This window comes from Lemur catta, chromosome 5, assembly GCF_020740605.2.
Source record: "Lemur catta isolate mLemCat1 chromosome 5, mLemCat1.pri, whole genome shotgun sequence".
In the NCBI taxonomy this organism is placed as follows: Eukaryota; Metazoa; Chordata; class Mammalia; order Primates; family Lemuridae; genus Lemur; species Lemur catta.
Genome location: NC_059132.1, coordinates 14463520 through 14490167, shown reverse-complemented (window position 1 = coordinate 14490167; position 26648 = coordinate 14463520). Strand labels below are relative to the sequence as shown.

The following is a 26648-nucleotide window of genomic DNA, read 5'->3' as shown; positions in this document are numbered from 1 at the left end:
TTTTGAATGGGCATGGGAAGATAATATGTTTACCCAGGGCTTTACCATGGCTTTATCAACATAAGACTAGTTTAACAGAAGCTTGGCCCCAGACATGGAGTGAGTTGGCAGCCGGCAGGAGCAAAGCTGTGTCAGGACAAATGTACACTCTCCATCTTCTCTGGTTGGCTTTCAGCTGGTTGCACCACAGGAGTCTTTCTATGGGCTGTGTGTCCTGTGACCAATAACTGGTGCACTCAACCCAGGTCCCTCTTGGCTAGTGAAGGCCTGTCGGGAGGCATTAGGTTCATGCTGGTGGAGATCCTTAGTCAGTGGCTCCCTGAAGGAAAATGAGGCAAACAGCCAGCTTCTGTTGAACAGGTGGTAGTTAGACCTTAGATCTGGTCGGGGGTGGGAGGGAAAGAATTTCTCCAAAATTACTGGTCTTGCTGGTTTTCACACTACACCTGTACTCCTCTTTCTAATAAATGATTGTTTAGAAACTAAACCAAAAATATCTCTGGCAGCATCTGGAGCTTTGTAACTTTTCCACCTTCCTTAGCAGTCTGGATTTGGGCCCAAGTTAGGAATGGAAACCCCACTGGGGTGCAAGCAAAAGAGGAAGCATGTTCTTAGCTATGCATCAGTGGAGGCCCCTACTGGGAGAGGGGATTATCACAAGGCAGCAGGCAGCCCTGCACCCCAGCCTGCTGAGTTCATGCTTTGTGCCACAGGATGTGGAGCGAAGGAAATGTGAGGCCAAAGTGGTCGCTCCAAGTTTTCTTATACAATAGCTTATTCAAGCAGACTGGGAATGCCTCTTAAGAGATTTGTTAGGTACATGTCCCCTTAGCAAGATGGCTACCACAGATGGTGGGTTCAGATATTCTTGTTGAAATAAATACTTAACATTCGTATTTATTTTGTACTTCGATAGCCAGCTTTTCTTTATCAGATGCCATTCTGTATTCAACTGAATGAAAGCAGATTTCTCACCTTTTAACACTTGGTTTCTAACATAAATTATGGTTTTAAAATCTGGCAAAAGATTTTTTACCTAATTTCAGACTCATATTTATTGATGTTATTTTAAATGATATAGGAAAACTAGTCACCCAAGATTAATGAAGATCTATTCAGTATCACTGTGTATTTAATATGCAGCAATGGCATTTGTACCATTATTTCTCTTAAATGTAGTGGTAAGTTCATTGTGGTGATGATCATATATTATTCTGATTCAAATGTTAATGAAAGAGGTAGGTATCTTTAGTTCTAAACAGTTTAGATCCAAGTCATTAAATGCTCTATTAGTTCCTTCTTACCCTCCTTCTCCCTCCACTACCAGCGCCTTTCACTTTGATGGGGTCTCTCTTATAGAAGGCACTGAATTGACCTCAAGGGCACTAGAAACCTAAGATAAAAATATGAAAACTGATTTTTTTATGCAAGTGATTTCATGCTGGGTTGCTAAATTCTCTTCCTAAGGAACATTAATGCTTTCATTATATTAGATCCTTTCCAGTGGTGGATTTTGTTTTACCAAATTACAGCCATTTATAAACCTGATTGATAAGTCATTTCAATAGATTGAAATAATATTTTAAAATTCACAATAATATTCGGGAGACTTTTTGTGGTATCAATTTTGTATTATTTGATATGAGTTTCTGAGAATAAATTGGTTCAGGGAAGATACATCATCTAATGGCAGAATACTTTATTGTTGACTTCCACAGCACTGTTAATTTGCTACATTGAGCCTCCTTACAATATACCAAAAGCACTTTGAGAAGTTATAACATCTTAAACATTTATAGAAGGCCTAAGGGTATTAACTTACTATAATTTTCTGAAGATTCATTATCCAAAATCTTAATTCATTATAATAGCTCTTATGAAAACTTATAGAACCAGTGTTTTCTTTTACTTTCTTATTTGCACAGAATGAGAGATTCATAGTTCTTTTTAATTTGTTTCATGTGGTGCTTCTGAGTACATTTCATAGAGGGCTGTTATTGAATTTCTGTGACTGTCATTATATATCCATACAACCTTTAGGAACTAATATTCTGGGTTTCCCAGTTCTGTAATCTACTTCAAATTTAAGAATTGACATAATTAGTTTCTTCAAAGTTATAACTAAAATGTTTGCAACAACACTGCAGATACCCAAGACCAAGGATTAGGATTGGAAAAAGAAAGCAATTTTAAAAATTATCACAGCACATGCTTTTATTTTTTTATTAAATTAAATTTATAATTCAAAATCTTATTGCTATTTGTATATTTATTCCCTCATCAATTTTTCTTATCTGGTTGCCTTTTAAAAACCATGTATACAATCATTTAAGCTACCTGCAAGTTCATAGGCAATTATTTGTCATTTGATTAGTTGAGAAATTAGAGAATGTATTAGATCATTGAAGCATTATATACATATCCAAATGCTCTTTTCTGAAATTTATAAGAACCTTTGCAGTAAAATAAGTAGGGATAAGAAAACAAACAGATTAAAAGTTTTTTAGGAGTATGCCTTCTCAAGTCTATCGTAATGATAATTTCTTATATTTCTAATGATTTGCTATATTTTGGGAACTAGAAAAATAGATGACTAGTTAAAATGGGTAATTTTTCTAGCTTCTAAGACAATCACCATTTAGAAGTAGAAAGAATTTAGTTGGTTTTTTTTTTTTGAGTTTCCTTCTATTTAATCTTCAAAATAACTCCTTGAGGCTATTACTATTATCACCATTTTATTTTTTTTTATTTGGTTTTGTATCTTGAAATTTTGAAGCAGTTGCTTTATGCCTTTATCAAATGCAATTTCTGACTGTTACTAGAATGTTAATTGAACATATACATAAAGATTTCAGAATTATTAATACAGATTTTAAGGTTTTGTTTGTTTGTTTTAACCATCTCTGTGCCATGTGAAAATCTTCAAGGTAAGCACCTCCTTATCTTTCTGTTATTTTTCATGTGAAAACTTTTGCTAAGTTTATCAAGACGTGTTCTAAAGAAGGAGAGAGAAATAGACATTTCCCCTGCCCTCAAGGAGTGCCTGCTTAAAATAGTGGAGGAAACATACATTCATGTGGAAAATTAACACTACAGAAAGATCATTTTATTATATGATACAAGAAGTATCAATAACAAGCTGGCAACAATGGATACTCTGAAGATTCAAAGGAAGAGAACTCTTCTTACTGAATCCATAGGGAGAGCTTCTTCCAGAAATATTACTTAAACATTGAAACCACAACTTTTTAAATAACACAGTTTTGCCAGTGTTCATCCCTGATGAGTAGGCTTTTGGCTATATGATTTTTGCAGAAAAAAAAAATTCTGTGTAACCAAAAAATAAAATGCCTTTTGTGGGTTGTTTTCCTTTTGTTAAAAAATTATGTGTGAAATGGAATTGGCCAAAATACACACTTTAATATTATAATCTTTTTATTCACTTAACAAACATTTATTAAGTAATGGGCATGAGAGATAGAAGACAGAGCATCATCTCTACCCTCAAGGAGCTTGTAGTCTAATAGAGAAATGCAGGCGTATTAAAGAAGAAAGAAAGAAGGAAAGGAGGGCTGAGGTAGGCAAAAACTTGATGACAACGTGTGCATCTCGGACTATGTAAAACATAACCAAAGGCATAACCACTTACTCAATGTTGTATTGCCCATCCTCTGAAGGATGATAATGCAAATAGACTTAATCTCTTGTTTTTCAATTTTTGCTAGTATTTCATTATAATCAAGTTATCTTAATAGATTCTGAATAAGAGATTAGGAATCTATGAACTAAAAGTGACTTTTTTTCTGTTCTTGCATTCCTATGCCAACTTCTGTATACTTCCTTAAAATGGGTATTGTAATGCGGTTTCTTCTTGCTGTCATAAGAATTATTTTTGGTGAAGTGATACAAGTTGTAAAAAGTATTGAAAACTCTAAATACTGTGTTATAATAATTTTCTGTAGAAAACGTTCATTGATTTGTGCTTTATAATAAATAATTGTATAGATATTTCCTCACTGAACAAATTACTTCCCACCTCCAAATTATCTATGTCTATGGGATAATTAAATTCCAAATGTTTGGAGGCATTTTTACATTATCTACATGTTCTCTGAATGATACAGTATTCTCTGAATGATAAGGTGCCCTGGAAAATGTGAGACAATCTTTTAAAAGAAATGCTGTAATCATACATTGATTTTAAATGACCCTGTCACACGTGAAAACAAATCAGATTGTTGCTCTTAATGAGCTTTTCAATTTACTATTCAGTAGATCAGATAAGTGGATTTAAGAGGTAATGATCCTGTTTAGTACTCAAGCTTGACTGTCAGATCCTAGTAGTGGAGAGAAATCCCCAAGGACAAAAACGTTGACACAGTTCTAGATGGGATAATGGGAATCAAAGCTAATGGATGATAAAAGGAATGGTGCAAGTTACAAGGATAATTGTGGATTAAAGCACTGCCATGTGTCAATGTTGACTGTTTTTTCTAGTATATTATTGGATCAAATCTGATGCTTTGAGAAACTGTTTTGACAGCAGAGCACAACAGACCTGCCTTCCTAGCTTCCTCCTCTCTTGAACACTAGGAACACAATAGGAAAACTTTTCGTTGTAGAACCATCAATTTAAAAGATACATTTTTAATGTTAAAATGTAAATGTTAATAATCACATTTTAGTTATTATATTTTTATTCAATGTAACATGATTAAAATAAAAATTAGATTAATTCTGAGTTTTGCCATAAAAAGTAGCACTTGTAAACTTGAAAATGTAAAATTTGATTTTACAAAAAGTACAAAGTAGTCATCATGTTGTCCAAAACAAGAAAATTAACCAGAAGAGATCAGAAAAAGAAAGAAATAAATACAACAAAAATAAAATGGGTGAGTTGAAGTAATACCTGGTCATGTCCTTTCTAAAACCAGTGTGTCAAAACATGGAATTTATGATTAATCATATTTATAAAAATAATCTTGCATACCATTTGTGCTTTGAGATATAGTAGAGCTAGTTTAAACATATCTATTTATGATTTCATCTTTGTAAGTGAAAGTGCCTTTAAAATTCCAGTCAGAGTTGAGGGCATACTCTGTGGCCCTGGAACACAGCAAAGTGGGCAGAGCAGGGCAGACAACTGGGTATCAGGTCCTTACTGTTGCCTGATTTTATAAACCAGGCCTATTTGAAAGATTAAGAGTGCTACTAAAATAAAGTTTCAAGACAATTGCTATAATCAATTACTAGATATAAGTTAAAAATAACAATACAAGCTTCTCTCTATAACTGCTTTTCTTTTTCTGTTGTAATTTATGATTCTATGTCTTTTGTCCATGGAATCCAATATATGCTTAAAAGGAAAAAAGGTCTTCATTTTTTATTGTTTGCATAATATTCACATTATATTATAGTCCTAGTGGATCCAGACCATGACTTTTGCCATTATACATTAAACACACATGTAGTATTCACTTGACAAATGTTGCCTACACAAAGTATAAGACACAGTATCCTTCCTCAGGAAGCTCTCAGTGTGGTAGGGGAGATAGACACCCAAACAATTACAATGTAAAAAGCACCATAATAGAGAGGAATGGACCAGACATTGTGGGAATGTAAAGGAGAGTGCAATTCACTGTGCCTGGGAAGGCAAGGAAAGCTTCAGAGGAGGTCACTTTTGAATGAGAATCAGAGGAAGAGGAAGAAGGCGGCTGATTCAAGTAAAATGAACAGCATGTGAACACATAGAAATCTGAAATTGCATGAGAAGCCTTAGTGATCCATCAGTATTTTATTATGGCTTGAGATTGAGGGAAATGGTGGAAGATAAGGTAGGTTGGGGCCAAATTGTGAAGGGCGTTGTGTGCCATTAATCATATCAATATCAGATTTTCCAAGAGACCCAATTGTTTTTTTTTTTTTCTTTTTTCTGTTTTTTTTTTCTTTTTTTTTGAGGAGAAGAAAAGAGAAATTTATTATTTTGCTGGCAAAGGAGGAAAATGACAGACTATCAACATAAGCAGAAATACAGTGCTTTTAAAGCGAGGGCCCACAGTTCTAGGCTATTGTCGTTAATGATTCTAATCATCCCATCTCTACCAAAGAAAAAGCTGTGACCTTCACCCACCTGGGAAGCCCACTGAGACCTCTGGCACCAGGCCTGGACAGTTTAGCTAAGCTATCTCCTGCAGCACAAAGAACAAAAGACATTCCCCTGCCCTTCCCAACTACCTGCCAAAGGCAGGGATGCAGGTCTCGGTTCCCAAAGACAGTGGGGGAAATTTTAAAGAGACAGAAAACATCTTTTGCCATTTTTTTTTCAGGCCATTCCCTCTGTTACATATTCCCCACTCTCAATTAATAGGATTCCATAGCTATGGGAGTAGAGGCAATGTAATCCTCAAGCTACTTCCTGCTGAATTGGAACAACATTTCAGATGGAAGATTTTATACTTTTGTGTGTCATTGTAAAGCTTTGTCAGTATATTTATAGCAGCACATTACCAGGCAAAAAGAAGTCATAAGCAACAACAATAACAGTGAGGACTGACAAGGTGAAATGGACTGTTGCCTTGTACACGATGTCCAGTACAGGGCTGGGTTAGAAAAGAAACATGGGACCTTTGAGTGTGGAGCTATTAGTTGTACTGTGTAGGTGATCTGAGAGACCAACTTTTGTAGATTCAGAAATCATATACAGCACCAAACAAGGTTTAGGATGACAAACTCAGCAGCAAGACAGATTTACGGAAGAGGCAATAGCCTGAAGAAATCTTCACTAAGGAGCTGTCCCTCCATCCAAACAAACAAATAGCCATGGCATCTGGACACTTTCCAAATCCGTTTCCTCCCCTTCAGCTCAGTTGAGGTTGCAGGAAGTTACATCTACTTCAGGGAGACAGAGCTGGGAGTTCTCCAGGGCTAAAACAGGCTCTGGCAGCTGCTGAGACCGTCCCGTACTCTCTCACCCCAAAAAGAAGTCACTCCTCCAAGCGAAGACCCACAGGTTGGCCCAGGGCTACTCCCCTACCTTGGGGTGCCATTTCACCAGGGTGCCCATTGCCCCACCCAGGGACACTAAAATCTGTTACCAAAAGCTTAGCGCTTGTCCAAGGGGCCACATCAAAAGAACGAGGACAGTGGTTGAGGAAAAGGAAAGAGAAATTTATTACTTTGCCAGCAAAGGAGGAAAATGGTAGACTATCATCTCAAAGTCCAAATTCCTCCCAATTCAAAGACTTTTATACGTGAGAGAGGTTTGGGATCATAGTGAGCTAAGAGAAAGTTCCCATTCTACATACCATTCTTCATTTGAGCCTTCTATATGCTTAAAAGTTTCTGATTATTAAGGACTGATGATAAGTCACTACTCTAAGCTCTCTCTACTTAGCTCCCTCTTCCCCCAAGCATCTTATAAGCCACAGTGATAACTTGATAACTTTAATCTTATAAGAGTTGAAGGCCTACTCTGAGGGGCAAAGTCACAGATATATAGCCATTCAAATGCTTTTCTGTAGGGCTCAGGAGTTAGCAAAAGAATCAGCAGGAATTTGAATTTCAATATTCCTTTCTCCCCCCACCAGCTTCTTCTCTCTACCATTCTGCCCCCCACTTTCTTTCTCTCACCCTCTACATCCAAAGCCTCTTTATCTCCCTCTCTCTCTCTCCCTTTGATTCACTCTGTCAGCCTGAGGAGGAGCCTTCCAGACATAGGAGACTCAGTTTAAAAGCCTGGAACACAAGCTTCTGGTTTGGATGGTGTTTAAAATCCAAATATGAGATTTCTGCAGTGAACAGCTTTCCTCCCCTGTATGGCCCTATAACTGGATGATTTGTGGTACCCCTATGGTTTTAATCTTACCTTATGACCTGTGGCAGTATATCAAGCTGGGGTTTAGATATAAAAAACAAAAGGCAAAGGGAGTACAAGCTAAGTTTCCCTACATAGGAAATTAGGCAGATCAGGAGAAAGTGAGAGGACACAATCACAGGGGATCAGATCACAGAAGAGAAATCCCATACAGCTGGTGTCTGGCAGGGATAACCTGGAATCACACCAGAGCATCAGGGAGTATGGAGGTGTCAACCCACCTCTCAGCTTTGCCAGGCTAGTAGGTAATATTCCATTGGCTGCCAGTGGCATTGGGATATGTGTTTATAAGCTCAATGTGGCTTGGATTGAGACTGAAATGTTGCACCCCAAACTCTGCAACCAACACTCACTAATTGGAAACTTAGTGGATTCCCAGGCCCTGATGTTTTCAACAGAGAATCCTGGAGCTTGGGATTTCATTTTCAGCATGAAAAGTAAGACCTACCTCTATATTTGGGGAGGCTTAAGAGTTAGGAGATATGTTAGGAGAATTTCTATAAATTCCTTAACTTCCTTTGATTTTCTAAATCCTCATTTTAATAACTGCCTTAAGTAGGCCTGAAGTAGTTGATATTTTGCTGAAATCTGAAATAGATGGAAATTTTTTAAATGTTGGAGCCTTTTGTTGAGGTACTCTACTTTCTAACCCTTTGCATACTCACTCCCATCTTCAAGAAAGGGATGGTTTACCACTTGGAGAAAAAAAAATTACGTGGTATGGTATGAGTAAAATGGGTGTGTGGATATGTAAGTGTGTATTTATATTTCAAAACAGGAGAGAGACTTTCTGGAGTAAAACATTAGCAAATTTTAAAATTATAAAGTTTTTTTAAAAATCCTTCCTTTACTCTCACCACCCACTCCCTATTTTAGTGATTACAACAGTGCATTAAATTTTACATTTGTTGAATTCGAATAGTCTTTTGAAAATATATGTTAATGATAAAGCTTTTAACAATGAAATGTTTTCATGCAGGTATATGCCCGTATGTCAGAAGTCTTAGGAATAACTGATGACAACCACGTTCTAGAAACATTCATGACAAAAATGTAAGTTCCTGTTTTGGTCTTTAATTTTTCTTTTGTTATTTTAAATCTAATAGATCTTTTTACTATATTTAATCTTTTTGTAGATATTAATTTTTAATAAAAATATTTTTAAATTATGCTTTAATTCTTAGAATGTTATCATTGTTCTTAATTGAAACTTAATTTCACGTATTGAAAACTCACCGTCCAACAGACAATGTAATTTGTCAAGTTTCCATTCAACTGCAGTGGGCAGCATCAGAACATGGTATAAAAGGATTAACAGACCTTGACTCTTCAGGTCAGTCGGACAGCATTTTTTTTTTAATTAAAAAGAAAACACCCAGTTTCAAAGACCAACTGAAGAGATTTTTGCAAATTGGAATCACTGAGAGAGGTCTGATTGCCTTAAGACGGGGCATTCATTAGTTCCAACAGGAATCTATAGCTATCAGTGATACATTCATGGAAACTGTCCTTAAATTGTACTTATAATATTAGCAGAATTAACCAGTTTCTAGTCATAGACATAACTTTGTCCACTTAGGCTAAACTTGTATGCCTCCATTTGGCACCCCACTTTATCTGTGTAACAGATAGATAGCACTCTCTTGCTTGCAGAGAACAAAGCTAGATAAACAATCATGATCATAAGAAGTGAGTTTCGGAGCCACAATTTGAGGTTCATTTTTTGGCAGTCAACTGTGAGCCTTTATTTGACTCCCTTTGTGACTCCTACTTTCACTCCCTAAAATGTTTGTTTTGGATACAAACTTAATGTTTCTTCTTTGAAATTCTTAGGCAACTGTTTAACTCACAAAACTAAATGTATAGAATTATAGACCATTTGGAGCAATGTTTGTTGTAGATTGGTTGTATATAATTTTGAATGTGCTATAAAAAGAATAGAATAGAAAATGTTTTTGAACTGCTCTCCACTTTGTTAGATATTTGTGATTTAGGTCATCAAACTTACCTAAGTTTATGTGTATTGCTCTGGTTCTTCCTGTACAAGCAAATATCTTACTTACAATTAAGACTTTTTTTTCCATATTTAGTGTTACAAACCTTAAATACTGGGGAAGATGTGAGCCTGTAATTTCAAGGACTCTTCAGTTCCTAAATGACCTTTCTGTTGGATATCCTTTTCACTGTATATCTGATATTATATATATAAGCCACCTACCTAACAAGTACATTCTATTGGCCAGATATTTTCCTTGTTTATCATTTTTATAAGTTCCTTTTTAAAATAAGGCTTTTCATTTAGCCTTATTTGTAAATGCATGGTTTTGAAAGGTTTTTATTAGCTGCATACTGTGAAGCATTTAGTCAGAGTCACAAGTGAATGTGTATGGATATATAGCTTCCTAACTAAAGTCATACTTATAGTCACTCAGTTTAATAAATAGTTACATAAGAAAGTATGCAACCATCCCTTCTGGGTCTTTTTTGTCAGGAAAAAAGAAAGCATGCAATCACATGTGTTTTAGTTCATGGTTTTTCATAGTTGTCAGAAATTCTATTCTAAAAAAAAGCATGTAATTTTAAGGAGGTCAAAATGTTCTAAAAAATATTACCATATAAAAACTGAATTCCTAGGAGTAAATGTATTTCTAATATTTTTCAGTTGAAAAGAACATCATTTTCATTAGTTGGGAGGCACAAAGGAATAATAGGAAGAAAACAATAAGCTTTTTGACTACTACTTTGATTATTGGCCCCACCAATCAACATCTAATCTACTCTAAAATAGGATTTCCAAATACACATTAAATGTTTAGAATTATCTCTTTAGCAGATATTTTAAAATCTAAAACTAGGAATTATCCTTTCTTAGTAGGTTATAGTTGATACTGTTGTCATATTTCTACCAATGAGAGAGAACCATGTAGATTGTCATTTATATGTTAACTATCAAATATATAGATATTGTGAAAGGTAAGTGTTGGTTTAGTTAAACCCTAAGATTAGCTGATATTTTAATATTAGGACAAATTCTGAAATTGGGTAGCATTGAATGGAAACCTTTAATGTAGGTTCATTCTAGGAATGTGTTTGTATTAGTTAAGTTTAAAATTGTGTTCCTTGGTAAACCATAAAAGATTTCCAAAGTATTAGACACCCACTTTTGTGCTGGAATTTAATATGCAACTTTTTATTGGAAAATAATCGTCCTTGTCTGGCAAAATCCACCATGCAATATTTCTGTTAGTAGGTATAATGCAATAAAGACAGGGAGGGCTATTTATCACTACAAATTTTGAGGATTTCAGGATTCTTTTTATTATTTTAATATATTTCTTTGATATTAAATCAGAAAAATGATAAATTACACCTGTCCAGGCTGTTTTTCCTTTTTACTGGAAAGTGATGTACAACCCAATTCCAGTGGTCATTTTGGCTTTTTAAGATATGTATTTTTTCTTATTAAAAAAAAACTCAACCCGTATTTTTTCCTAATAATAATGCTGAAATACTCTTTATTTCTAACATATGAAGTGGTTTATAAGTACTTCCTAGTATTGCAAACTCTGGCCTTTTCACAGTGAATTACTTTGAGAGCACATTATCTGCAAAGAAGCCTCGGTTATTTTATAGCACTTATCTATTGTTTAGATTTACCCTATTTTTTAGGTTGAAATTGATATTTAATATAAAATTAATTTGATTTGTATTCTTTTTAGTATAATTTGCATAATGCCTAATTTATTTGTGTCTGCTATTTAAATTCCTTTTTCTATAACATTAAACCTATTATACATTCTTTAATCCAAATATTATAACCTTTTATTTTACAAGCTGTTTATTGCTTTTGAGCACTTCTTAAAGTTAATAAAAAATCATATTTTCAGAAAACTTATTAGATAAAAGTTTAAAAGCTAAATATTTTAAATCAAGGGATACAAATGATTTTAACATGGGTACATTGATTTATATTTTTTAACAATTATTTCAGGTTTGCATATTTAGAAATATATATTAGCTCAATTTGATTCCAGTGCTCAGTTATTTGAATTATAAATCATTATGTCCCTTCTAGCTGATCAGTCATGAAATATTTTTGAATTCATTTACATAATGGAATGTGTGAGTGGTATATCTATTTCGATGCAGTTACTGGTTACCTAATGCATGTTTTGTTGTTTTCAATCGATTTCTTTATTATAATGTGTTTTTTAATCTTGGTTTTAAAGCTATACATTATTTCTGTGTTAAATATAAGATGGCATTGTTCAGCAATAGAAACAGTTATGTGAGATAAAATCATCTATAGGCCCCTATTAATGGAAATGTTTATGTATTAATATTCAAAATATCTTTATTTAAAATATTAATAACAAGTAAATGAAAAGCATGTTACCTTACTATGAAGTTTTTAAGTGTTTCTTATTTATAGTGCATGTCTTTGGATGCTTTTTGGGTTTTTTTTCTATTTTATCTGCTTTAGGTGAACCTTCGTGTTTTTAGTGCTCAAAGCCAGTCTCTGAACTTTGGTGATCTTTTGTCTGACCACTGGTTTAGAAATTGAAATCACAAAAGAACCCTCATTTTTAGAAAGTGTTTTAAAAAGCCTTAAGTTGCCTTAAGGTGGTGGTCTCAAACTTTAGGGAGCATCAGAATGTGAGTGCATATTAAAACACATATTGTTAGGCCCCACTCCCCAGAGTTTCTGTTTCAGGAGATGTTCTGAGAATTTGCATTTTTAACAAGCCGCAGGTGATGTTGGTAGCTCCAGGACCGTACTTCCTATTTCAAGAACTTCTGCCCTTAGGTAATTAGAAAATAGAGCTGAATTATATGTCCGGAGCAGAAAAGTCCAGTATTTCTCACATAGACGCTTCTTCATAGGACTCACTAGGAAAAGGCAGACTTGACATTTTTAGAGATAGTCTACTTCCCTAAATAATAATATGGGGAGGCTGCCATTACATAAGTCCCCAGATTATAAATGGATAGCCTGTGGAGTTTATCCCAAGATTACTGTTTGCCAAATCTGAAGCTTTTCAAATTACTAAGAATACTGTAATTTTAATATCCAGTGAGCTTTTGACAGAAAGTTTATGTTTTCCAATTGGATTCATTACATAGGCATATATAATACATTTAGCAAATATATTTTAGTAACTTTTAAACATACTCTAAATTTCCAAGAATTCCTGATTCTAAATAGCTTTTTGTAACATGCACAGAGCTGAAATGGCTCTGTCCAAGGGCTAGTCCTCTACAGTCAGGTTCAATACTTGGGGATCTTTCTCTCTCTTTGAAATATTTTCTGGTCATAAATTCTAGTTGCTGTGTATATGGGCAAGGGGTGAGATTGTTCAAGTGATTGGAACAAGGAAGCTACTAGGGAAACTAGATAGAGAATAAGGGCCATGCTGAGCAATCAAGTATACTTACCTGAAATGCTGAGAAAGAGGGAGAAAAAATGTTATATTTCATCCAAAATTCTGTTTGCTCATTAATCATTATTACAGGTTTTAATTCCTTTGAAAAAGAATTGATCAGTATTACTGTAATTCATTGTTTACTCAAATTTACAACAGTAACGTGTCACTTTGGGTTTCAGATATATAATAACAAAGGAAATTTCATTCTCTATCAGGCCCTCTGTTGGTAGTTGCCCTTTATTCCATAATCCTCAAAAGTTTGAGAAAACCCAGAGTATCTTTGGCTTTTTAAAAACAGACCCTATAATAGAATTCTAGAGTTCATCAATTTATTAATTTATCCAAACTCTTTTTTCATCTTATTGATACTGTTAACTTCAAAATTCTCAGGACTAATATCTTCCCTATGTTATTGCAAGACCACTTACATAATCCATGGGGCCCAGTACCAAATGAAGAATGTGGAGTCCCGTGTTCAAAAATTATTAAGAATTTCAAGACCTTAACAGCAGAGCATTAAACCAAGCATGAGCCCTTCTAAGCACAGGCCTTATGCAAGTGTGCAGCTCACATACCCATGAAGCTGGCTCTGGTTTTCTGTGATATAAAAAAAAAAATTCCTACATTTGGCTTCAGACTAACTCTCGAAGACTTTGGGACTATCCCCTTAGTTCCTGTACACCATAATTTGGTAAATATAATTCCAATCTACATACATCATAAATCTATTCGTTTATTTTAGTCATTTTTGTTTTTGTAAGTCAAAGAGTCTATTTTCTATCAAAGCTACTTATGAGATGATCATGATTTCATTTTCAACACTATACCTTTCCCAGCTTCATTTGTCTTTGTTTTTCTTGCTTAAGTGAAGTAACTAGAACTGCATCCTTATCTAGGTATAACATTCAATCAGAGTAAAATAATGATTTTTAAATTTAATTCCATCCTCATCTTAATGATTTACTTTATCTTATTGGCTTCTTCCAATTCAGCAAGTATTTATTAAGCATTTGCTAAGTACAGGGCAAAATGACAAACCTTGCCCTCACATATTTTAAATTCTGACAGAATTGACCCTGAATCCAGACTTCATTTACTTGTCCTAAGGTGCAGAGTCAGTTGTTTTATTGACATAGTTTAAGTTACATACTAATTTTCTATACATTAAAAATAATGTGGGTACATAACATGATGATATGGCAGTTTTGAAGGAGTCCTTCTTATTCAAAATCATTTAGACCTAAGCTTATATACAAACCATTAAGTATACAACTTTTAAACTTACCAAGTAATATGCAAACCAGACATCCTCACCCTGTCTCTGACCTTCCCACCACTGAGATGTGAATCCTGAATGTGGTGGGGGTCAGGAAAAAGTAGAGTATGAGAGATAAAGTAAAGGTGTAAAATGAAATAAGGGTGAAGAATGGAAGTAAAATTGGATATGTCTGTTACAGGAACTATTTATTAATAAACAGCAGTCATTCTGCTTTTGTGAAACAGTATTAAAATGCATCGCTTTATGTCACTGAATACCAGCATCTCCAGATGGTTTGTGAGAATGTTAAATAAAACTAGTTTCAGCGTACATCCCTCAGGCATACTTCTATTAACATTTCTCATCAAAAGAAATGTTTATTTATTTGTTTTCTGTCTCTATCAGCCATGGGAAAGTTATCCCATAATTTATCTCCTCTGTTTGTTGTTTGTTTCTATACTAGAATCAGGTGTGAGAATCCTCTCTACTCCACTTCTCTAGATCTCTTATTCAAGACCTTCACCAGGTTTTTTAGCTACTTGCTTCACAAGATTACCTTCCTCGAGTATTGTTTTGATCTGATCATTTCTCTTCCCAAAAGCCCAGAATCACTTCCACTTGCTTCTTAGGTCAAGTAAAATTATTGATTTGAATTTGAGTCCTTTCACAGTACTTGACTTATTGAGTTCCCATAACTAATTTCCTGATTCACCACTCAACCACAATTTGTACTTTGTACTTGGGCCAAGGAAATTTATTACCTTCCCCTTGACACCCTTCATTATCTTTCACTGAATCACCACATACACCATTCTCCCTTGTTTGACATATTGTAAACTCAACTAGGTCTCTCCAGTTTTTTAGTTCCTGCTAAAGACTTAGTAAAGCCATCCTGAAATAGTCCTGTAGTGCTCACGAAATATTAAAATTCCTTTCATTTTCTTTCCCATCATCATTTATTTTTCTTAATTTTCTCACCTTGTTTTTATCTATATATCTGAGTATGAGTGTATCATAGTTTAGTATTTGCTAGTCCTGTCTTCTATTAGATTATAAATTATTAGAGATCAAGATTTTTTTTCTTTCCTCTGTAGTTTCAAAACTTCATACAGCGGGCATTTAGAACATATTGTTACCCCTTCTGTTGAGTGACTAAGCCTTAATTCCTATTCCTTATAAATAATTCTTAGTATCCCTTAGGATGCTTCATCTTGGTTATACCTATTTGGATTTTTTAAATCTAGTAGGGTTCGTGAGCATAATCCTACTTTTGATATAACTAAATTTACATTTCAGTAAATATATTTTGTACCTATAATCTACCTACTGTAATCTCTGACATGTAATATTCTTATCTGTGAACTTTTTTCTGTTATCAGGATCTAATTCTGTCTGCCAAAACTATCTGTGAACATGTATGGCTCTTAAATATTTTCCTAGATCAGTATCATTACCCATTCTCTTGTACTTAGTGAATATCAAATATCTATTTAGTATACTACTCCAATTCTAAAACATATTTTTTCACATTTTAATGCTTCCATAAATAGGGTATGTCTTACAATTGATGGTATTTTAACACACTTTTTTCTTTCTTAGTAGTACATAAAATAATGGTTTTTTAAAAAACAACCAGTGGCATTTTGGATTTGATAAAATACAGTAAATACTCAGTAAAGGCCTGATACTGTGACTTGAAGTCATACTTGGCACTACTGTGTCGATTAGCTACTGAAGTGTCTAGTACTCATGTAACCTACTAAATGAGTTCATTCTCAATTTAGTTATCGCTCTCTTCAAAGGATACAGATTTTTAGCCATCTGTAAGATATACCGTTCTTTCGTCCTTTTCTTGCCTTTCTTCATTTATCACACACTAGTTATCAATAAGTTTTCATCTTCCTCAGTATTTTTTATAACCACATGGATAGAGAGAGAAATTTTCTGGGAATTTTGTTTAATGGGTTACAATCAGCCAGATTGTAGAGTCCTGAATGTGATGATGGCTCATTAATGAATCTGTCCTCCTAAAAGAAAAGGTTTCCCTGTCCTTTCTAGGACCTGGTTCCAGTTTCAGTTGATTTTAAGAAGCTAGTGGTCTCTGGAGGAACACCAGCTTCTTCAGAATCAAATGAATGTCATGTAACCAAGTAAAAAGAGTTAGACAGACCTGGATTTGAATACTGGCTCTTCAATTTACCTGTTCTGTGTGTGACATTTCCTAAATTCTCTTTCTTACTACTCAAGACTCCTAGTACTGTTGCTATTTCTGTTACCACCATACCATATGTACTGCTATGAACTAACTGTTTGGAATAGGCCACTGAAATCTAACCTAGTACTACCATAATTTATTTAGTGCTCCCACCCAACTAAAATGGCATAACTTAGAAGAACCCGAGTCTCTCAGAGAAGAATAAGATGAAAGTATAAAGATCATAAAGATGATATGTCCATTTGCCTTTTTTAAAAAACATTACAGCCTGCTTAAAGAGACAATGAATAGAATTCCTATAAGAGAATATAAATATTCAAATGAACTCTCATTTTTTTCTTTATTGAAAAATGTAAAAATTCATTTTTAATCATTTTTTTCTTTAGAATGTAATTAAAAGCCAGTGAACCTGGCCTTGGTACAAAGTGCACAGATGCAGTTCTGCAGAAAATGTGTCTTTGGCAGATGAGATTCTTCCTGTGAATGTTCTGTTTATTGCTTCCATAAATATTCTGTTGTCAAAACATGACTTGCTGTTTATTAACAGCACTGACAGGAAGAGTCCTATTAAGGGCAGCATTCTTATTACCCATAGACCCTGTCACTTTTAACTTTGCAATTTTAAGAGAATTGTATTTGGTAATTGCTTAAGATATTTCCAAGTTTATTGATCCCCACCACTGTTTAACTGAGTGAAGTTTGAGTGGCAGGTCTTCTGCTCAGTGACTGAGAAAAATCATCAAATCTTCATCTTTGGAGTCAGGGAAAAACTTGATACCTATCATCCCTGATCTTATTGTCCTTCAGCCTCCAGAAAAGCACAGCGTATGGAGCACCCACTAAGCAGTGCACTGAGAAAAATGCATGGATGCAGTCCTTGCACTTAGAAAGTTTATAGTCTAATATGGAGGTGAGCCACATATGCATGCTTAATATGCAACTGGAGTGGTTGCTTCGGAGTCAGAGGAACTTGAATCTAAATCATAGTAATCGTTTGTCTTTTGGAAAGTTTTTTTTTTTTTTTTTTTTTAGTTTGTTTCCTCATCTGAAAAATAGAAGTGATACTACCTATCTCATGGAATTGTGATAATTAGCCCTGCAAATAGTACACATTCGATAAATTCTCTGCATCTTCCTCCCTCCTTCCTTATTTATAATTGGCAAAGACATTTCCATCATCTGATCCTTACAACAATCCTGGAAGGTAGTTTGGGCATAAATCTCATCCTTATTTGTTGGAGAGAGAAACTAAGGCTGAGATGGGCTAAGTATATTGCTTAGACTCATCCAGCTGATTGAATGGTATAATCAAGCCCAGGTTTCCTGACTCATGTTGCAGTTATATTTCCACTCTGACACGCACACTTGAGCGACTAAAATTTGATCAGGCTTTTCAGTGCTGCTATACAGAGGCAATATACTGAGTTCTATATTTGGAGATGATGTGAAAGAGAGGAGCCAGTGTTTTCATTGTAATATGAATGAAGTCATATAAGATTATTATAGCCTTCAAGAAAGACATGAATAAGTATGAGGGAATGGATGTGAGAGATGCTCTAGCTATAGTAGAAAACATGACTATGGCAAAGTAAGAGAACAGGGTGTTTGCATATTGAGTAGATGTGCTTAGAACCCACATCATACCAGAAATTATTTAGGCTTTGTGTTCATGTTTATGATTTCTCAACTTCATTCTCATTCTGAGTTGAACTGTTCAGGTGATAATGTGGTACAGTAGAAAAAACATGATCTTTGGAGTCCAACCTCAGTTCAGACCTCAGCACCATCAATTCATAGCTGTGTAATCTTGGGCAAGGAACTTAATTTCTCTTAGCTTCTGTTTCCTTATTTATGGAATAGAAATAATAAATAATATTTAACAATGTAATTGTGAAGATTAGGTGAATTAACATGAAAAATGCCTTATACATAGTAGGCACTTGAGAAATATTAGTTCCTTAAAGCTGTCCTTCAACACTTAGATGATATACAATCTGCTATGTCCTCCTCTAATTATATTCTAATCTTGGATTTCTGCTAACTGAGTTCATTGTTTCTTAAAATTGAATAATTTTCTCTTTGTAGCCTATTAGGGGTCTTTTATAATTATTTCATTATGAAATAACAGTAAGAAGAAATTCTCAAGTTACACCCAAAATGTAAAAAGGGTCAGTTTTAATTTTCCACTATCAAGACTTTAATAGTAAAGGAGTTCTTGTCTTAATTATAAAATTCATTCTTCCTTTCCATAACTAGAATATGTATAAGGTAGAAAAAGTAATTGCACTGGTTAATAATGGATTATCATTCTTAACAGAATGAAAGACATTTCTATAGGAATACTCTTTAGAAATATTTATTCTTTATAAGTAGAAATTGATGCCACTGTAGTTCAGTGTTATTTTTATTACATATTGATAAGATAAATATATTTCCCCAGATTCCTTAACTTTTATTACCTATATCCTTTTAAAAAAACTTGTGAAGATAGATGCTGTGAAATTCATGCTAAAAAACCACACGGTAAGTCTTATTTCCTTAGTTAATGACTAGAATTTTCCAGATAGTTTAGGTAAAGCATTAGTAACTTTGGTTGCTCTTTTGCTTTCATTAGAGTGAACACTTCCCTTTTCTTGGCATCAGTGACAGTTACAGTCTCAGTGACTTCAGGTGTCGAACAACCTTCTACACAGCTCTCACTCGCCTTCTGATGGTAGATCTAGGTAAGGTGAAGAATTTAAGCTCAATTAATAAGGGATAAGCAATATACTTATGTGAATAAAGAAGTAGAATACTAGTGGGTACAACACTTAACTTACTAGAATTTGTCATCTTGGACAGTTTTCTACAACTTTATAAGATTTGAGCAATCAGTTGTTAGCATCAGAGCTAATGGACGAATCTTTGTACTTAAGGTGGTATATTTCACTTCAAATAGCACTTGCGTTGATTCTTTACCTCAAAAATTTATTTTCTGCATGTCTTTTGACCCATTAATTTTACTGCGTAGGAATCTAGGAATAATCTTAAACACAGAAAAGCTTTATATGCAAAGATTTTCATCATAGTGACATTTAAACTAGAAAAAAATAGAAATGATGTAAATGTATAGGAATAAGGAATTGTAAAATTAGGGCACATCCATTTACTTGATGGAATAGTCAGTACTCATTAAAAATGATGATTTCAAGACAATGCAATACATGAAATTTTGTGTCGTGGTATTAAGTGAAAAGGGAAGATGTTAAACTGTGCATATGGTATGATCATGTTCAATTGAGGGGGAAAACAGTGCTTCAGAAAAAAAGGCTTAAATGAAATTCTTCAAAAATGCTAAGCAGTTAGTATAGCCATTATGGAAAACAGGATAGAGGTTCCTCAAAAAATTAAAATGACCAGAAATCCCACTACTGGGTATATATGCAAAGGAAATAAAATCAGTTTATCAAATAGATATCTGCACTTTTGTGTTTACTGCATCATTATTCACAATATCCAAGATATAGAATCAACCTAAGTGTCCATCAACAGATGAATAAATAAAATGCTGTATATGTATATAGCAGTTGTGTGTGTATATATGTATACACACACACACACACACACACACAAAATGAAATACTATTCAGCCATTAAAAAGAAGGAAATTGCCATTTGTGACAATATGGATGAACCTGGAGGATTTTATGTTAAGTGAAATAAGCCAGACACAGAAGGACAAATACTACATTATCTCACTCATATGAGGAGTCTAAAAAAGTTGACTTCTTCGTAGAGCTAGAGAGTAGAATGGTGTTTAGCAAAGGCTGGGGAGTTTAGGGTGATGCTGGTAAAGGGATACAAAGTTTCAGGTAAAAAGGAAAAATAAGTTCAAGAGATATGTTGTAGGTAGATGGTGACTGTAGTTAAGAACAATATATCGTACTCTTGAAAAATGATAAGAGAGTGGATGTTAAGTGTTCCTACCAGAAAAATGATAACTGTGTGAGGTCATACTTATGTTAATTATTAGATTATTAAATATGAAATGTCCGATTTCCTTAAGTACTAAGTTTGACAGTTGATATCTCTGACATTTCACTTTGACACTTCTTGTTTTATGTTTATTGTGAAGGTACACCCTCAGTCTTTCGAACACACATTTTGGCTTGTGATTATCTTTCAAATATTTTTAGAGCAATTTTTGTGAAACCATGAATGAGTCAAAAATTCATGTTATTTTTTAACATGAGTTCTGTCATGGAACTAATGCAGTGCAGACAGCTCTATACATCACAGAAATGTTTGGGAAGGATGTGGCTAATGAACGCACAGTACATTGATGGTTTGAGAAGTTTCACTCTGGTGACTTTATCTTGAAAATGAGCCACGTGGGCAACTGAGACCAAGGTGGATAATGATTAGCTGAAAGTTATAGTGGAAGAGAATCCACCTCAACCTATGCATGAATTAGCAGCAAGGTTTGATGTTACTATTCCAACAATATTGGACCATTTGAAACAAGTCAGCAAGGTAAAGAACCTGGATAGATGAGTTCCGCATGAATTAAATGAGCATCAGCAGAGAAATCATCTCGAAACTTGCCTTTCTTTGCTGTCACAACATACAGGAGGACCATTTCTACTCCATATTGTTATGTGTGATGAAAAATTGATTGTTTTTGTCAGTCACAAGCATTCAGCACAATGGTTGGATAAAGATGAAGTGCCAAAACACAGTCCAAAATAGAATATTCATCAAAAAAAGTTAATGGTGTCTGGTGGTCCAGGCTGATATTATCTGCTACAGCTTCATGAAACCTGGTTAGTAAATTACAGCGGATGTCTACTGCGATCAGATGGATGAAATGATGAGGATGCTAGCTATTAAGCAGCCAAGGTTGGTCAGGAGAGACACGCCAATCTTCTTGCAAGACAACTGCTTGACCACAGGTGGCACAAACACCACTGTTTAAACTACAGAAGCTGGACTTGGAAACTGTCTTCCACCGTATTCACCAGACCTTGCACTAACTGACTACCACTTCCTCCAGGCTTTGGACCACTTCTTGTAAGGAAAAATATTCACTTCTCAACAAGCTGTGGAAAATGCCTTTCACAATTTCATCACCACTTGCTCTCCAGGCTTCTTTCAAACAACTACCGTTAAGAAGACAAAATTCTGTCGATAGTTAAGGTGCATACTTTGATTAACTGTACTGTTTGACATATAATAAAATACACTTTTGATGTGAAATTGGACATTTCATATTTAATCACCTAAATAGCTAGATATAGTCATTCCACAACGTACGGGCACACCTTGGAGATATTGCGGGTTCGGTTCCAGATCACTGCAATAAAGTGAACAACCCAAAAAGTGAGTCACATAAATTTTTGTTTACCAGTGCATATATAAGTTATGTTTACACTATACTGTAGTCCATTAAGTATGCAATAGCATTATGTCTGAAAAAATGTACTTTAATTAAAAATACCTTAATTAAATACTTTATTGTCAAAAAAATGCTAAGAATCTTCTGAGCCTTTTAGTGAGTCATAATGTTTTTGCTGGTGCAGGGTCTGGCCTCAATGATGGCAGCTGACTGATCAGGGGTAGTGGTTGCTAAAGTTTGGGTTGGCTGTGGCAATTTCTTAAAATAGGGCAACCGTGAAGTTTGCCACAAAAATTGACTCTTTCACAAAATATTTTTCTGTAGCATGCAATGCTGTTTGATAGCATTGTACTCGCAGTAGGACATCTTTCAAAATTGGAGTCAATCTTCTCAATTCCTGCTGCTGCTTTATCAACTAAGTTTATGGAATATTCAGCATCGTTTCTTGTCATTTCAACACTGTTCGAAGCATCTTCACCATGAGTAGATTCCACCTCGAGAAGCCACTTTTCTTTGCTCATCCATAAGAAGCAATCCTCACCATTTAAATTTTATCATCAGATTGCAGCAATTCACTCACATCTTCAGGCTGTACTTCTAATTCTTGGTCACTTGCTATTTCTACCACATTTGCAGTTACTTCCTCCACTCAAGTCTTGAACCCCTCAAAGTCATCCATGAGGGGTGGAATCAACTTCTTCTAAACTTATGTTAGTGTTGACTTTTTGACCTCTTTCCACAAATCATGAATGTTCTTAATGGCATCTAGGATGGTGAATCCTTTCCAAAAGATTTTCCATTTACTTTGCCTAGGGACATCAGAGGAATCACTATTTATGGCACCTATAGCCTTACGAAATGTACCGCTTCAATAGTAAGAAAGACTTGAAAGTTGAAAGTACTCCTTAACCAGTGGGCTGAAGAATGGATGTTGCATTAGCAGGAATGAAAACAACATTCATCTCTTTATACATCTCCATCAAAGCTCTTGAGTGACCAGGTGCATTGTCAATGAGCAGTAATCTTTTAAAAGGAATCTTTTTTTCTGAGCAGCAGGTCTCAACAGTGGGCTTGAAATATTCATGCTGTAAACAGATGTGCTGTCATCCTGGTTTTGTTATTCTGCTTATAGAGCACAGGCTGAGTAGATTTAGCATAATTCTTAAGGACCCCCAGATTTTCAGACTGGTAAATGAGCACTGGTTTCAACTTAAAGTCACCAGTTGCATTCGGCCCTAACAAGAGACTCAGTGTATCCTTTGAAGTTAGGCCTTGACTTCTCCTCTCTGGCTATGAAAGTCCTAGATGGCATCTTCTTCCGATAGAAGGCTATTTTATCTATATTGAAAATCTGTTGTTTAGTGTAGCCACTGTCATCAATTATCGTAGCTAGATCTTTTGGATAACTTGCTGCAACTTGTCCATTGGCACTTGCTGCTTCACCTTGCACTTTTATGTTACGGAGACGGCTTCTTTCCTTAAACCTCATGACCCAAGCTCTGCTAGTTTCCAACTTTCCTTCTGCAGCTTCCTCACCTCTCTTAGCCTTCAGAGAAGTGAAGAGAGTTAGGACCTTAGTCTGGATTAGGCTTTGGCTTAAGGGAATGTTGTGGCTGGTTTAGTCTTCTATCCAGATCAACAAAACTTTCTCCATATCAGCAATAAAGCCATTTTGCTTTCTTACCATTTGTGTGTTTGCTGGAGTAGCACTTAATTTCCTTCAAGAACATTTTCTTTGCATTCACAACTTGCCTAACTATTTGGCACAAGAAGGAGGTCTAACTGTTAACCTGTCTTAGCTTTCAACATCCCTTCCTCTCCAAACTTAATAATTTCTAGTTTTTGATCTAAAGTGAGAGACACAAGAATCTTCTTTTCACTTGAACACTTAAAGGCTACTGTAGGCTTAGCAAGTGGCCTAATTTCAATATTTTTGTCTCAGGAAATAGGGACGCCCAAGGAGATGGAAAAAGATGGGCAAAAGACTGGTCCGTGGAGCAACAAGAATGTACACAACTTGTTTGCCATCCTATAAGGGTGTGGTTTATGGTGCCCCAAATCAATCACAGTAGTTACATCAGAGGTCACTGATCATACATCATGGTAACAGATATAAAAATAATGAAAGAGTTGGAAGTATGGCAAGAATTACCAACATGCCAAAGAAACACGAAGTGAGCATATGCTGTTGGATAAATGGTGCCAACAGAATTGCATGATGCAGGGTTGCCACAGACCTTCAATTTGTAAAAAAAACATGGTATCTGTGAAGCCCAATAAAACTGGTTATGCCTGTGTCTCTACTTCAAAACATCATGTTGTACATAATAAATACATACAATTTTATTTGTCAGTTGAAAAAATAATTTAAAAATGCTAATTGTTGACTTTGGGTAGTAGACTATGGATAAATTTTCCCTGTGTCCAATTATTAGAAATTTTCTTAATGTATTACTAATATAATTGTAAAAATTAACATTTTTCAAATTTTTTTAATTTTAAAACTAAAGTTAGCCAGAAGTATCCATAGATAGACAGTACCTTAGGATGGGCTCTTAAGCCTCTCTGTGGATACTGTGTTCCTCTGGATTCCCATTTCCCATATTCAGATGCCACAGGTCAGACCAGTTAGTTATAGATTACCTGAGAAGGTTCAATGTATGACAATATCATCCTTAGAGAATATAATACTGATAATAGTTTTTCTTCCTTTCTCTTGGCAATATATTAATTGATCCATCAACTTAAATGCAGATTTTTAAGAACATGTTCATACAAAAGGAAAGAGGATAAATAATCTTATTTTACACATAAAAGACATTGAACCTTAAAATGAAAGGTGACTAAACCCCTCCATATTCCACACCCGTGTTATTTTCCTGCTTTTCAACAGAATAAATCACCAGAAAGACAAACTGCCAAAAGTTGAGAGGAATGTAACTAAAATGATTAAGGAGCTTTGTGGGATTGATTTCTAAGAAAAGATTAAAAGAACTATGTATGTATAACTTGGCTAAGTGACAACTAGGGCTGCAGGCAAAGAGAACTGTCTATAAATATTTGAAGAGGGTAAACCAGGCAAGCAAAACCCAATCATCTGCTACCTTAGGCAAGTGGGAGATCTGAGTGACAGCTTTTCATGCTGCACACTGGCCTGTTTTATCTCTTGGCTGCTGCCTTGGAGAGAAGAGGAACAGCCTCAGACTCTGTCATTGTCCTCAGCAATCACTTAGAGAGCGTGGTATGCTGAATTCTGAGGGCAAGACAAAAATGAATCAGGCATACTGGACCCTGGCCTCAAGGAGCTTGCCTTTTTGTTTTCCCAGTTGTCAAGGCATTAAAGAAGACCTTGAAACCCTTGTCTAGACTTATTTGTTTCCCAGGCCTTAACCATGCTCTTTTAATAACCGTGTCACACCAAGTGAAAGAAGTGGGGAGAGTAAAATTAAAGAGAAATTTCTGTGGGAGATTTTTTAGAAATAAGTTCATGTCAGTCACATTTTTGGAACCTGGCAATGGGTTAAGATTTCCTTCCTCATATGGTCATCACAGACAAGGGAACCATCCACCTCCCCTACACCCACCCCTTATATCTGTGTTAGCTTAAACAATAGGATAGCACTGTCAGAGCCTGAACACAGCTCAGACTCTCTATTCACAGCACCACCGTACTTATAACTACATTGATAATTGATATTCATGATGATACAAGGATACAGTAACCAAGATGCCATCATCCTGGCTCTTCTGCCAGTCATCTCTTACTGCCAGGTTCTCTCTGGAAGTAGCTTTGATCATTAGTCTCTCCAAGACAAAACCAATCAAGTGGCAGATTACTTTCACAAGTGGCCACCCTTGTGCCCGATTAGTTGCTTTTTGCTCTCTGTTCAAAGTGTTACTGCTTTATAGACAATGATTGTTGAGCGTTGTTGAACACAGTTTTTATTTGAAGCCTTCTCTCACAGACTAGGTTGACTAGAATGTTACTGTCAGAATTTCTGTATATATGGCTCGATAGTTTTCTATTGTATGTTCACTGTCACGGAAACAAGGAAGAAAAAGATAGTATTCTTATCAAGAGCATCACAGAATCCTGTATTGAATGAAGGAAATAAAAGTATTACGTAATGAGAATCCTTCTCAAATTAGACAAAAAAAAACTTGACAAACTTTTTATAGCACTGATTTCAGGGGGTGGGTGTGAGTATAAGAATCAAGTAAAAACACCTAAGCTACTTGCTTGCAAAAGCATTGGATGTGATTCTTGGATTGAAATACAATGCATATTCTAATTGAATCCTACAAAATAAATTGAATGTGTTTTGTGTGTAAACCATACACATTGGAGTGATTAGAAAAGGGGAAAGAAATTGGGTGTCACGTTAATTGGTATTTACTTTGAAATGCATTTTGGTTTCTATTCAATAATTTGCACTTTGTATGAATTTAATTAGATGGTATGTGCCCCGGGTTGTATTTCAGATGAAAATGGGGGGATG

At 35.0% G+C, this 26648-nt stretch overlaps 1 protein-coding gene across 3 annotated transcripts in view; it reads left to right on the top strand.

The window, feature by feature from the left end:
* Positions 1–26648, top strand: part of RANBP17 (RAN binding protein 17) — a 250922-nt gene that overhangs the window by 198350 nt on the left and 25924 nt on the right. Inside the window, exons 16-17 of one of the 3 annotated variants that reach the window (XM_045551185.1) lie at positions 8856–8929; positions 19390–19498. In XM_045551185.1, coding sequence (XP_045407141.1) covers positions 8856–8929; positions 19390–19486 — 171 coding nt within the window. In that variant the 3' untranslated portion in view covers positions 19487–19498. Of the gene's footprint in view, positions 1–8855; positions 8931–19389; positions 19499–26648 lie in introns of those variants that run through there. The other 2 variants (XM_045551187.1, XM_045551188.1) reach the window with 2 other exon arrangements.